The sequence below is a fragment of the Rhipicephalus sanguineus genome, chromosome 2, assembly GCF_013339695.2.
Source record: "Rhipicephalus sanguineus isolate Rsan-2018 chromosome 2, BIME_Rsan_1.4, whole genome shotgun sequence".
Taxonomy (NCBI): Eukaryota; Metazoa; Arthropoda; class Arachnida; order Ixodida; family Ixodidae; genus Rhipicephalus; species Rhipicephalus sanguineus.
Window position 1 is genome coordinate 48,529,791 of NC_051177.1, and position 13,393 is coordinate 48,543,183.

General features: G+C 49.3%; 1 protein-coding gene across 10 annotated transcripts in view; it reads right to left on the reverse strand.

Annotated features, from left to right (window-relative positions):
* Positions 1-13,393, reverse strand: part of LOC119382901 (stromal interaction molecule homolog) — a 46,022-nt gene that overhangs the window by 11,405 nt on the left and 21,224 nt on the right. For 5 of the 10 annotated variants that reach the window (XM_037650805.1, XM_037650803.1, XM_037650800.1 and 2 more), the window contains exons 9-11: positions 6,659-6,759; positions 6,275-6,492; positions 4,257-4,328 (exon numbers count right to left, since the gene is read on the reverse strand). In XM_037650805.1, the coding sequence (XP_037506733.1) occupies positions 4,257-4,328; positions 6,275-6,492; positions 6,659-6,759 (391 nt within the window). The remainder of the gene's footprint in view (positions 1-4,256; positions 4,329-6,274; positions 6,493-6,658; positions 6,760-13,393) is intronic. The other 5 variants (XM_037650806.1, XM_037650809.1, XM_037650801.1 and 2 more) reach the window with 2 other exon arrangements.

Consider the following 13,393-nt stretch of genomic DNA (forward strand, 5'->3'; position numbering starts at 1 on the left):
TGCGCCTTATGGAGGACAGTTTAAAAAGCTACCAATCCAACCACATGAAAAGAAAATGGTTTGGCAGCACTATAGCTGTGTATGCAGGCTGTGCAACTAAGATTTTTTAGCTGTCATCGATATAAAGTATAATACAGCCTAAAAACAAAAATTGTGTAATTTCAGGAGGCTGCATACCATTGAAATCTTATATCAAAACTTTTTCATCGTTTTCAATTATCCTAGTACATTGCACAGGTTAATGTCTAAGTAAGAAGCATGGAAAGTTTCATTGGAAAATATTGATTCGCTCAAAAGTTACGAGCTTTTGCGCAACGAAAAATTGAAAATTCGGATTCGAGAAAACCAAGAATCAAAGGGGTCCTGCAACAATTTTTCAATTAATCGTCGAACGGCTTCATTAAAAGAGCTTATTGCCTCACGAACCGACTGCCGCAAAAAATGTTTAAAATCTGTCGAATACGAGTGGAGTTACAGGGATCTGCCGCATGCTTCAAGGGCTTTCTCTCTCCTTTCGTACTAGTGAGCGTGCTGAAAGCTATGAAGTGAGGGGCATCACAAGGGGCAAGATGATGCGTCCTTTGTCAGTGCGCGTCATTACGATGAGCACTATTTTTTTTTTTGAATGCGCAACTTACTTTCAGTGTTATCATGCGCGCGGGCACTTGGTGGTATCTTGCGGCAGCCACCGTAACTATGCAGCTCACTGTCAGCCAATGGCCGTGGTTTATGGCGCGGACATTTGGGTTTGTGGCATCATTTGTCGAGAGAAGAGAACAATTTCTAGCTGACTGAGAATTAATTGTAAATTCCAGGCATTGTGCTACACTATAATGTTTGGCTTGCGTGTTCTCAGGAGCCTTGATGACCGATCGGCAGTGTTTTCTGACCATGCTCAAAAAGTGTTGCAGGGCCCCTTTAACTTTTCCACATATGTCATTTTCGGTTTGAGGGCAGTCCCAAGAAATACCACAACTTGTAAACAGAACAGATACAGAAATAATTTTTTCTGCACCACAATTCTGAATGTCTGTATATTCCGAGAATGTCTGAAAAGTTAGCGTAGCTTGCACTAAGTCGCACCTGCCACGGTGGCCTAGTGGTTATGGTGCCTGACTGCTGACCCAAAGGTCGCAGGATCGAATTCCAGCCGTGGCGGTTGCATTTTCGATGGAGGCGAAAATGCTCGAGGCCTGTGTACTTAGATTTTGGTGCACATTAAAGGGACACTAAAGGCAAATAACAATTTATGTCAGAGTGAAAACTCAATGTATGACAACGTCTAAAACGGCAATGTTATCAGCGCCCTACTTACCGAGAAATTAAGCTAAATGTATCACACGATAAGTGCCACAAGCGGGACATTTTGGAAATGATCCCGATGACGTGAGAGAGTCTGACTACAATTAATCACTCGTAATCAAACTAGCTGCAATAAAAAAAGAACCTTCCGTGCATCAAGAGACTTAATAAAATGCTGCTTGTTCGTTTCTGTTTGATTCATGGAAAAAAGAACCTCTTTGGCATTGCCATGGGGAACGGTGCGCATGGTTCAAAGGTTCCATTTTCACCAAACTGCGCTTTGGCCGGCGAACTGCTTCGCTCCCGCGGTCGCGTCTCAGTGGTAGTTTCGGAATCGCGTACTGCCGTGTGTGTTTTGCACGCTCGTGAAAGTTGCTCCGTCAGAAAGTTCGACAAAATGCCGATGCATGTGATGTTGCCGGATGCCCGAATGGTGCACGCCGCCAGTGCACGCCGCCGCGCAGTAAAGGCGGGCAACATTGGGCACGGCAAAAGTGACGTGCGAATACCTCTTTCACGCGGGTGATTTGAAGTGCACTAGCGCGATGCGGTTTATTAAAACGCGATTTTATTTCAAAATAAACACTTCCTTGGCACAAAAGTAGCACTACGAGGTTTCTGGACCACAATTTCAGCAATCAACGTCGACTTAATATTTGCCCTTAGTGTCCCTTTAAAGAACCCCAGGTGGTCAACATTTCTCGAGCCCTCCACTACGGCGTCCCTCATAATCATATCGTGATTTTGGAACGTTAAACCCCAACAATTATTATTACTGCACTAAGTCGCGCAAGGCTGGGTCACAGCAGAGCTGGTGGGCACCTAGCTGGTCCTGGCTAGGCTTTTACCATCTCACCTCTCCCTTTCCCACCCCTTGCTATACTATTTTATACAAGGATACGTGTGCTCTTTTGCTTTTTTTGTTTGTTTATTTCTTTCTCCTCTATTTCTCGCTTCCTCTTTTTATCTCCTCTCTCTCTTTGATTCCCTTTCTATGCTTTACTCTCTCCCATCCTCCTTTCCCTTCCCCTCACCCTTACATCTATCCTCACCCCCAATTTCCTTTCCCACCCCTTGCCATACTATACTACGAGGGTTGTACCAAAAGTAAGGTTCCCATATTTTTTACAAATAGAAAACATGGTGTATTCTCCTTAATTTATACATCGTTGAAAAGCTTACACTTTTGTCAATTTTTCATCATAGTCTCCATTTTTTTCGGCACACTTTTGAAGACGGTGCCGAACTTTTGTATATTCCTAAGTTGAAGAAGTCTCCCGCCAACCTGTTGAGGAAGCGTGTGACCTCTGCTTGCACTTCATCATCACTCTTGAAGCGTTTGCTACCTAAGTGTTCCTTTACCTTGGGGAAGAGGTGATAATCGCTGAGGGCTAAGTCCGGGATGTACGGGGGATGGGGCATAACAGTCCACCCAAATTTCTTCAAAAGCTCCTGTGTTTGATGAGCGACGTGGGGTTGAGCGTTGTCGTGAAGAAGCGCTATTCCCTCAGTCAGTCGTCCTCTCCGGCGATTCTGGATTGCTCGCCGGAGTTCGGTCAATGTTTCACTGACAAGATTGTTGTTTTGTTTCGGCGGTGTAATGAAGCACCCACATTTCATCTCCCGTGACTATAGTGTCCAACAACTTCTTTTTGTTGCCTCCCCCCTCACATTGTCGAAGAAACTTGTGAGCAGAGTCAAAGCGTTGCTCCTTGTGTCCGTCAGTCAGCATCCGGGGGACCCAGCGAGCACACATCTTGTGAAAACTCAATGTTTCTGTTAAAGTTCTTTCAATTGTGCCGTGGGAAGGTTCAGGAATGTGTTCAACAAGTTCACAGACAGTGACACTCCGATCTTTGAGCAGCTCACTGTTGATCTTCTGGACAATCGCATCCGAAAGCGGCGGTCTTCCACTTCGTTCTTCATCGTGAATGTCCGGGGGACCCTCAGCAAAAGCCCTGCACCATGTGCGAACGTGCTGAACGGACCTGCACTCTTCACCCTAAACCTCAGTCAGTTGCCGATGAATCTCCACGGGCGGTAACTTCCTTGCTTGGAGAAAAGGGATTACTGCTCGAACCTCGCACTTGGCGGGAGCGGCCATCAACACTTCCATCTCTCACGGCTGCCAAGCGAACACCGAGTGACGTAACGAATTGCGGACGGGCGGGCTCAAGAGATGGGGAACCACTGCGCACGGCACTGTTGTTGGATTTAGCCTAGCACCTTCCCTCAAGGTTTTAGCTCAGTGGGAACCTTACTTTTGGTACAACCCTCGTATTATACAAGGCTATGCAGCTATGCTCTGCTAGTGTGCCTGGATAGCCGAGTGGTTACGATGCCCGCCTTCGGATCGTGGAGACGCGGGTTCGAATCTCGCCTCGCCAAGAATTTCGCTCCCTTTCTCTCTCTTTGTACTCGTTCTCTCACCCATCAGAGTTATTGCATCCCACGCCGGACAAACTGGTACACGTGTTTTGGGAGCGGAGTAGAAGAGGAACAAGATGAAGAGGATGAAGAGAGTGCGTGCCGGTTCATGACGATAATTTTCTATCTACTACACATGGTAAACCTCGAGCATCACAGCTCTGCTGTAAAATAAAAGCTCACTTCTTGACAGAAAAGGTCATTGAAGGGTGGCGACATACCTTAAATGAAAGAACCACATCACTGCTACACTGTGCCTCATAGTAGAAACTTCTGGAGAAACAAAAGCAAGATAGGCTTGAGAGAGCATGCTGTTCTTACCTTGAACAAAATGCTTCCACTACTACCAATATTTCAGAGGTACCACAAGCTCTTCAAAGCTTTTAGTGCTGCTAGCGGTTAAAAGCACGTTATTTTTAATAGAAAAGTGTCTTGATGACAATGAGCAACGCATGTGTGCCCCTTCAGTGGCAGTTCCATCCAAAACGTCAAAGGAACTTGCACACACAGCATGTGCAAAGACTCACCAGCGCTGATGCCATAGGGAGATTCTTCCTCAGCCAATGTACCCTCGCTGCCCGAGCGGCTCATTTTCTTACCTGTAAAAGAGGTACCAGCTTGTCAATCTGAGCTGTACAGACCAAATGAAAGAGAGCATCTTTTAGGACTGTTCTTGCTAAATAAATGCCGCATTCCTGCTTGACAAAGTGCACGACTTGCGCTGCTGTGCAGCAATGTACAGCCGCAATCGCGTCTGAGTAGAGTGCGCGAGCAGCCGGTTTTTGCTCTGAGGGGCGACACCTTGAGGCACTTTCGGGCTCTGACGTAGTCAGCCTGACTACTAGGCCGCGCATGCTCCTGACAAGAGCCCGAAACTGCCTCAAGGTGTCGACCCCGCAGAGCGAAATCCGGCTGCTCGTGCGCTCTACACAGATGTGACCGCGGCTGTACTTTGTTTTCCTTGGAACTGTTATACCGGGTGTCCCAGCTATCTTTAGCCAAGGGTTAAAAAATACAATATTAGAGGCAGGCGAGTAAAATCAGTTGCAAATTGCTGACAGCTACCTTGCGCACTACAGACAATTTTTCGTTTTGTAACTAACTAATTTGTTAATTAGGATTATTCAACTAAATTGCTAAATATTGACTTTAAGCAAGAAATGCGACTTGCAAAGTTCGAGAGCGTATTCAGAAACCCCAATTGCATTATTTGCTATAAAGAAAGTCTCACGTATACCATTTTTTCCAAGCTGCAAAAAAAGCCCACGAAATACAAAAAGAACCACGTGACTAGAGCATTGGCGCGCAGCGAAAATGCTGCCCTCAGCCGTGGTTTGAGCGAACGAAATCAGCTGCGGCAGGGACTCGCCGACTCTGTTGCAGCGGTAGGCCGATAAGTGGGCTGTGGTTTCTTGGCCATAACAATGTGTAACAATGTGTAACAATGTGTAACAGTACGAACTACAACAGGCATAACTTCTACAGTGCTGTAAATGCCATGCACAGTGAGTGGATGAAGAGATGTGATGAGAAATCATATTAGAATAAATTTAAGCCCATTAACAATGGTTGATCTGTATCAACCTGCTATCAGAACACTATTTCATTACTTCAGAGAACATTACCAAGTTAATTAATGCACAACAGTTGTTAAGTCCCTATACATGCTGCCGTGTTATCTCAGGACCCCTGTGTTGCAATTTTAATCGGGAAGATTGCTAAAAAAGTCAATAATGGTTATGCATAAAGACTAGTACAGTAAAGTGTGGTAGCACACTTCACAGTGCAGACACATTCTGTGCGTGGAAAAAGAAGTACGCTGCAAAGTATTATGGTATTCGTTATGACATTTTGCTGGCATGCAACTAAAACTGATGGACAGTCCCCGCAGCTTACCTCAACGTCCCACCTTGTCTATAGGCCTCTGTAAGCATTCTGAGCTCGGTGCCTTACTGGATCAGCATGCTGAACTTTTGAGTCTACAATAATGAACTCGTAGGAACAAGTCAAAATGTCTTAAAGAAAAAAAAAACCTGGTTGCCTTATGAGCGGTAAGAAGTTGACAAACCGACTCCCTAAAGCGACCGAAAGCACACACTGACCTGCTTCAACTTTCTAAATCCAGCACGAAAGACGATCGTTCAATTGTGCACCTGCGAATTGATGAAGAGCAGCTCCTGTCCCATTTTCGTCTAGCGATACATATGCAGGGTAAATCCTTTATTTAAAATGTTCTACTTGCAATGCAGAGGAGAAACGAACATGTAAAACAGTTTCTTCCGGCATGCCTGCCTCATTACTGTGCTACCACTGCCGCACTGCAAAAACAAACTCTAGGAAGGGCTGACTTCTGGCCTTGTTGATACGACATATCCCAAAAGTTTAGTGCACATACTTATGAAGACAGGACAAGACGAAGGGGAACACACACAGGCGCTAAGTGTGTGTTCCCCTTCATCTTGTCCTGTCTTCACTAGTACCTGCACTAAACCCTAGGGAAACTCTAGGAGCTCGTATAAAGGGGTTGTTGAAGCGGTGAACGAACCCTGTCTGAGACTGCCACAGTAAGTGCCAAACGCACCAACGGAATAGGAGTGGGGCAAAGAGGAGGCAGCAGTGCCATTGAGGAAAGAACCTCGTAGCATGTTCTCCAGGGGGCCCAGCCCCTGGTTGTTGACGATGGAGAAGCCGCAGAGTCGTTCAATCTGCTTCCAGCGGTGCAGTCGCTCCTGCAGGTCCTTCGTCACCTCCGACAGCGCAGCCCTGCACGACACAATACACTCAACTCAAACATCACTCTTACGCCAGAGAGAAACAACTACACTATACTGATTGTTTGATGCTGTTAATTATAAATTACTACTTCGAATATCAGCATAGCTATATTAACCATATTAAATTTCAGTATAATTATATTAAGTGTTTTTACTTGGCCTGAAGGATTCGGTTGTCGATGTCGTCGATGGAACTCCCATGTGCAATGCGAAAAGAGCCCATGAAGCTCCCACGTTTCTTGCGAAGTTTTTCGCACTGTGAAAAAAAGAAAAGATACACAGCATAAGAAACATGTCCTGCTTACTTAAAACTGCTAGACATATCGCAAGCAGTAGCACATGATTCTGCATGAAGGATCTGCATGCATAATGGAGGTTATGCAAATGTTACCTATCATCACATCACAAAGAAAAGGCAAGAAATACGTAAGAGAAAGAGGTCATCCACACTCAAAAGCGAAGAAAAGGTATGTAGATACATACAGCAGTGGCCTGCTTTTTATACAATACAGTCAAAGCTTCTTTGAAAACGTGTAAGATTCAATGTACCAGCGGCCTAAGCAACGCAAAGTTTGCAAATCGCACTGGCCCTAACAAACCCCATTCGCGACTGCATCAAGGTCTGTGATATAAATGCATTGTTGTCCCACATACTTCCTTTACACAAGAATCGTACATCAATACATCAAGGTCTGCATAAGGAATGCACAAGGAACTAGGTCGCAGTAAAATATTGACAGCTTTAAAAGCTGCGCTCGGACTGCAATGTCTTAAATTTATGAAGTGTCGTGGTTGTAAATAAAATGTGCACTTACACACGGGATGACGACAAAAGACGAGATGAGCCCGAAGTACCTTGTGCTAGTGTACAGTTTTATTTACAACCATGAACCATATCAAACTAACGCAGTCTGCAGTCCTAATTATGAGAGAGCTAGTTGGTATGTCATAACTAGGCCTCCGTGTTTTCGGGGTTTATTTTTCTTGAAATTCGGAGGGCGTTTCTCAAAGCATTTTTTAATGGAAATTTGGTATTTCTCGTAAATCCCCATTTCTCCGAAATTCGGAGTTAAATTTTGCCTTATTCTCAAGACTAAAATCTTAGATCAAATGATATTTCAACAGAAAAACATAAGAACACATGCAGTGTAGTTTAGTTGTCTGGATGTTTTGAACGCACCAAATAACATATGCACACAAGCACAAATACTTCAATACAAAACACCTACGTTTGTGCGTATTGCAGCCTTAAAGCTTGTTGTGATAGACGCTAGCATACTTTGCGCGTCCGCTGTCACTTATGGAAGCGCGCTGCTTTCGATGGATGATTCTTAGCTTTGAAAGTGCCCTTTCAACATTTGTGCTAAACACAGAGAGAGCCAGAAGACTCAGCGCAGTGAGAAAGCACTGGCCACTGGACTGTGTGAAGTGTCCAAAACAGCAGAGGTTCAACAACAATGTTACTGATTTCAGAGCTCTGATAGTTCATAAAATCACTCATGAGCTGGCAAATATCGGTTTCAAGAAACACTAACTTAAAAATCAGCATATATGTTTCGAATGGGTCGATTTGAATACTGTAGCAAAACGATTTACTGGTGTACTGGAGTGCATCACAAAGGTTCCTCTCAAATGCCTGTCTCCACTTTTCAGCGACAGCAGCCTAGTATCCTTGAAGGTCTGCGACAGTCGTTGAGCGGTCATTCTCGTCAAGGAGGTCCAACGGATTTGCGACATCTGCTGTGAAGACCTCAGATGGGTCACGCCATTGACGGAGGGGTGACCCATCAGTGCGATGGGTGCGGTCAGTGAGATACTGTTGACGTGAGGTAAGTTTATATTGTCACGTGGTCGTGACGTCGACGAAGACAGCAGTCGGCGTTTGTAGGATGAAACTGTTTATTTGGCCGAACTTGTGGCCGGAAAATGAGAACTAGAACTACAGCAATGCACGCTGTACAATGATAGCGGCGAACAGGGCGTCGTCCGTCGATCAACTGACAAGCGGTCACGCGCGTCGGCTTTTATACAGGCGCTATCGAACTTTCCAGCAATATCGCTGGTGGCGGCGTAATCTCTAGACAAAGCTGGAACATTCGCGTGCGGGGCGCAATCTTAACAAACCGATCTACTACAATCGCGACGCTTCTAGAACACTACTTCGCGGACAGCGTCGAGCGTGATAACCGTCTCTGCCGGTCAAACCCGAATACATCAGAACAAGACAAGAAGTGGGCGTGGCAATGCCCCCCTCTGAAAAGCATCGTCCCGATGCTTGTGAAAGAACATAGAAGAGAAAAAAAAAAACAAGTGTATACACAAATAAATTACAATAACAAAGGAAAAAAAAATAGAGTCCCCAGGCTCGCTAACGCGCGAAAAACGGCTTAAGTCGCACGACAATGGACGACTTCAGGTCGCGCACGGCGCCGCTGAGGGTTCGTAATGCCGTCTGGAACAACCTCATAGTCGAGTGTGCCCAGGCGTCGAAGTACCCTGTACGGTCCGAAGTATCGTCGAAGAAGCTTCTCACTAAGTCCTCGTCGGCGTATTGGCGTCCATACCCATACACGGTCACCGGGTTGGTATTCCATGTGGCGTCGTCGAAGGTTGTAGCGGCGGCTGTCAGTCGTCTGCTGGTTCTTGATCCGTAGGCGGGCGAGCTGTCGTGCTTCTTCGGCGCGCTGTAAGTAGGTGGTCACGTCGATGTTTTCCTCGTCGGTCACGTTTGGTAGCATGGCGTCGAGCGTCGTTGCCGGGCTCCGTCCGTAGACCAACTTGTATGGCGTCATCTGCGTCGTTTCCTGTACGGCCGTGTTGTACGCGAAGGTCACGTACGGAAGGATGGCGTCCCACGTCTTGTGTTCGACGTCGACGTACATGGCCAGCATGTCGGCGATGGTCTTATTTAGACGCTCGGTGAGGCCGTTGGTCTGTGGGTGGTACGCGGTGGTGCGGCGGTGGCTTGTGTGGCTGTATTCCAAGATCGCCTGAGTCAGGTCAGCCGTGAACGCCGTACCTCTGTCGGTGATGAGAACCTCTGGGGCGCCGTGTCGAAGGACGATGTTCTCAACGAAGAACTTGGCTACCTCAGCGGCACTGCCTTTGGGCAGGGCTTTTGTTTCGGCGTAGCGGGTGAGGTAGTCGGTAGCCACGACGATCCATTTATTTCCGCAAGTCGACGTTGGGAACGGCCCCAGGAGGTCCATCCCGATCTGCTGGAATGGTCGCCGAGGAGGCTCGATCGGCTGAAGGAAGCCTGCTGGTCTTGTGGGCGGTGTCTTCCGTCGCTGACAGTCTCGGCACGTCCTTACGTAGCGAGTGACGTCGGCGGCAAGGCGCGGCCAGTAGTATTTTTCTTGTACTCGTGCGAGCGTTCGGGAAAGTCCGAGGTGTCCAGCCGTTGGGTCGTCGTGCAGGGCATGCAAAATTTCTGGTCGCAGTCCCGAAGGTACAATGATAAGGTAGCTGGCTCGCGCCGGAGTGAAGTTCTTCTTTACGAGGACGTTGTTTTTCAAGGAAAATGATTCCAATCCTCGCCTGAATACTTTTGGGACAACGACGGTCCTGCCCTCCAGGTATTCCACTAGACCCTTCAGTTCCGGGTCGGCTCGCTGTCGTTCGGCGAAGTCTTCGGTACTTATGGCTCCCAAGAAGCTGTCATCATCCTGGTCGTCGGGCGTTGGTGGGTCGACGGGGGCACGAGACAAGCAGTCGGCGTCGGAGTGTTTCCTTCCGGACTTGTAGACGACAGTAATGTCAAATTCTTGAAGTCTTAGGCTCCACCGTGCGAGGCGACCTGAAGGGTCCTTCAAGTTAGCTAGCCAACACAAGGCGTGATGGTCGCTCACAACTTTGAAGGGCCTGCCGTAGAGGTAGGGGCGAAACTTTGACGTAGCCCAGATGATGGCGAGGCACTCCTTTTCTGTTGTGGAATAGTTGACCTCTGCTTTAGACAGCGACCGGCTAGCATAACTGATAACCCTTTCCAGTCCGCCCGTCCGCTGCACAAGGACGGCGCCGAGTCCTATGCTGCTTGCATCGGTGTGAATCTCCGTATCGGCGTATTCGTCGAAATGCGCAAGTATCGGAGGTGTCTGCAGGCGTCGTTTCAGTTCATGAAATGCTTCGACTTGCGCTGTTTTGCCACCTGAATTCGACGTCGGTCTTCGTGAGCTGCGTTAGTGGCTCGGCGATCCGTGAAAAGTCTTTGACAAAGCGTCTGTAATAGGCGCACAAGCCGAGAAATCGGCGCACGGCCTTCTTGTCGGTGGGTGGCGGGAAAGCGGCGATGGCAGCTGTTTTCTGCGGGTCTGGGAGCACTCCAGTCTTGCTGATCACGTGACCTAAAAACAAGAGCTCCTCGTACGCGAAGCGGCACTTTTCTGGCTTCAGGGTGAGCCCGGAGTTCTTGATTGCTTGAAGTACGGATTGAAGTCGCTGGAGGTGTTCGTCGAAGTTCGAGGAATACACAACGACGTCGTCCAAGTAAACAAGGCAAGTCTGCCACTTCAAGCCAGCTAACACAGTATCCATGACTCGTTGGAAAGTCGCAGGCGCCGAGCAAAGACCGAAAGGCATGACCTTGAACTCGAACAGGCCGTCCGGTGTTATAAAGGCGGTCTTTTCTCGGTCTCTCTCGTCGACTTCAATTTGCCAGTAGCCGGTCTTGAGGTCCATCGACGAAAAGTAATTCGCGTTGTGGAGTCGATCCAGCGTGTCGTCTATCCGTGGGAGAGGGTACACGTCCTTCCTTGTGATTTTGTTCAGGCGACGATAATCGACGCAGAAACGTAGGGTCCCATCCTTCTTCTTCACTAACACCACGGGAGACGCCCACGGGCTGTTGGACGGCCGGATGATGTCGTCGCGTAGCATTTCATCGACTTGTTTCTTAACGGCCTCCCGTTCCCGCGTCGAAACCCGGTAGGGACTCTGACGGAGTGGTCGAGCATTTTCTTCTGTTATGATGCGGTGCTTAGCAAGGGGCGTTTGTCGGACCCGCGATGACGACGAGAAACAGTCCCTGTATTCCTGCAGAAGGCGTCGCAGCTGTTGCTGTTGGCGAGCGGGAAGACTTGGGTTTACGTCGAAGGGTGGCTCAGGGATCGTCGTCGTAGCTTCGTCAGAATCTGAAAAGGCAAACGCATCGCTGACGGCCAAGATTTCTTCGATGTATGCAATCGTCGTGCCCCTGCTCAGGTGTCTGTATTCCTGGCTGAAGTTCGTTAGCATCACGCTTCCTTTTCCTTCATGCAACCGAGCAATGCCCCTTGCGACGCAAATGTCACGGTCTAGCAGCAAACGCTGATCGCTCTCGATGACACCTTCGATGTCTTCAGCTTTTTCGGTGCGGACGGAAATAATGACGCTGGAACGCGGCGGAATGGTCACCTGCTCTTCTATCACATTCAATGCATGGTTCCCTGGCGTCGCGCGGGGCGGGAGCGCTTTATCTGAGGTTAGTGTTATCGACTCGGACCTCAGGTCGATGACGGCGCCGTGTTCACTTAGGAAGTCCATTCCAAGTATTGCATCCCTGGAGCAGTTTTGTAGGATTACAAAGCTCGCAGGATAAGTCCGGTTATTGATGGTGACTCTCGCCGTGCAGACACCAATCGGCGTTATCAGATGGCCTCCAGCGGTGCGGATTTCGGGGCCTTCCCAAGCGGTCTTAACTTTCTTCAACTTCGTGGCGAAGGGCCCACTGATGACGCAATAGTCGGCTCCAGTATCGACGAGAGCGGTGACGTTGTGGCCGTCGATGAGAACGTCGAGGTCGCTAGTTCGTCGTCTTGCGTTGCGGTTGGGTCTCGGCGTCGGGTCACGGCTGCGTCGGTTTGTTCCGCTGCTTCCATGTTGCGTCGTCGGGTCTTCTTTGGTCCGCAAGATGTCGTCGTCAGGGGTCTGTCTGGTTCGCGTCGTGTTCTGAAGGTTTCGTCGCGACGTCGTCGTCGTCGGCGGAGGATCTTCGGTAGTTCGTCGTACAGCAACCGCACCTCCATCGGTTGCTGCCCTTAGTTTTCCGGATACGGGCTAGGCGACCGGCCTCGGTTTGGGCCAGCGTACGGCCGGCGGTGCGGTGACATGTAGCGGCCGGGCGACGGCGAGCGTGAAGGACGTCGTTCTTGCCACTGCGTTCCGGTTAGGTAGTCGTCGATGTCGCGAGGCCGTTCGCCTGGCTGCGGTCGCGGCGCGTTGATGGCGAATCCTCGTAGTCCCATCTGTCGGTACTGGCAGCGGCGGTACGTGTGGCCGGCCTCCCCGCAATGGTAGCAGAGCGGGCGGTTGTCAGGGGCGCGCCAGACATCGGTCTTCCTCGGGGTGTAGCGCTGGCCGACAGGTGGGCGGTAGGGCGTCGGTGGCGGCGGCGGCGTATGGCCGACAGGTGGACGGTAGGGCATCGGTGGCGGCGGCGGCGTCTGGCGACGGTACTGCGGCGGTGTATCGTCTTGGCGTGGGCGTGGAGGAGGAGCATGACGGCGGGCTGCAGCAGCATAGCTCATAGCTTGCGGCTGCGGCTCTACTAGCTGAGGCGCACCGAGTGAATGCTGGATCTCCTGGCGCACGAGGTCGGCGATGGAATCTACTTGAGGTTGCGACGAAGGTAGAAGTTTTCGCAGCTCCTCTTGCACGATCGCTCGAATCGTCTCACGCAGGTCGGCGGATCCTAGCGCTTGAACGTCGGCGTAGCTTGTGGTAGAGAGGCTGCGGTTGTATTGCCGTGTTCGCATCTCAAGCGTTTTCTCGATTGTTGTTGCTTCGGAGACAAATTCTTGGACGGTATTAGGCGGATTCCTCATAAGGCCAGCGAAGAGCTGTTCCTTTACTCCTCGCATGAGGAAACGAACCTTCTTTTCTTCAGGCATGTTGGGGTCAGCGTGGCGGAA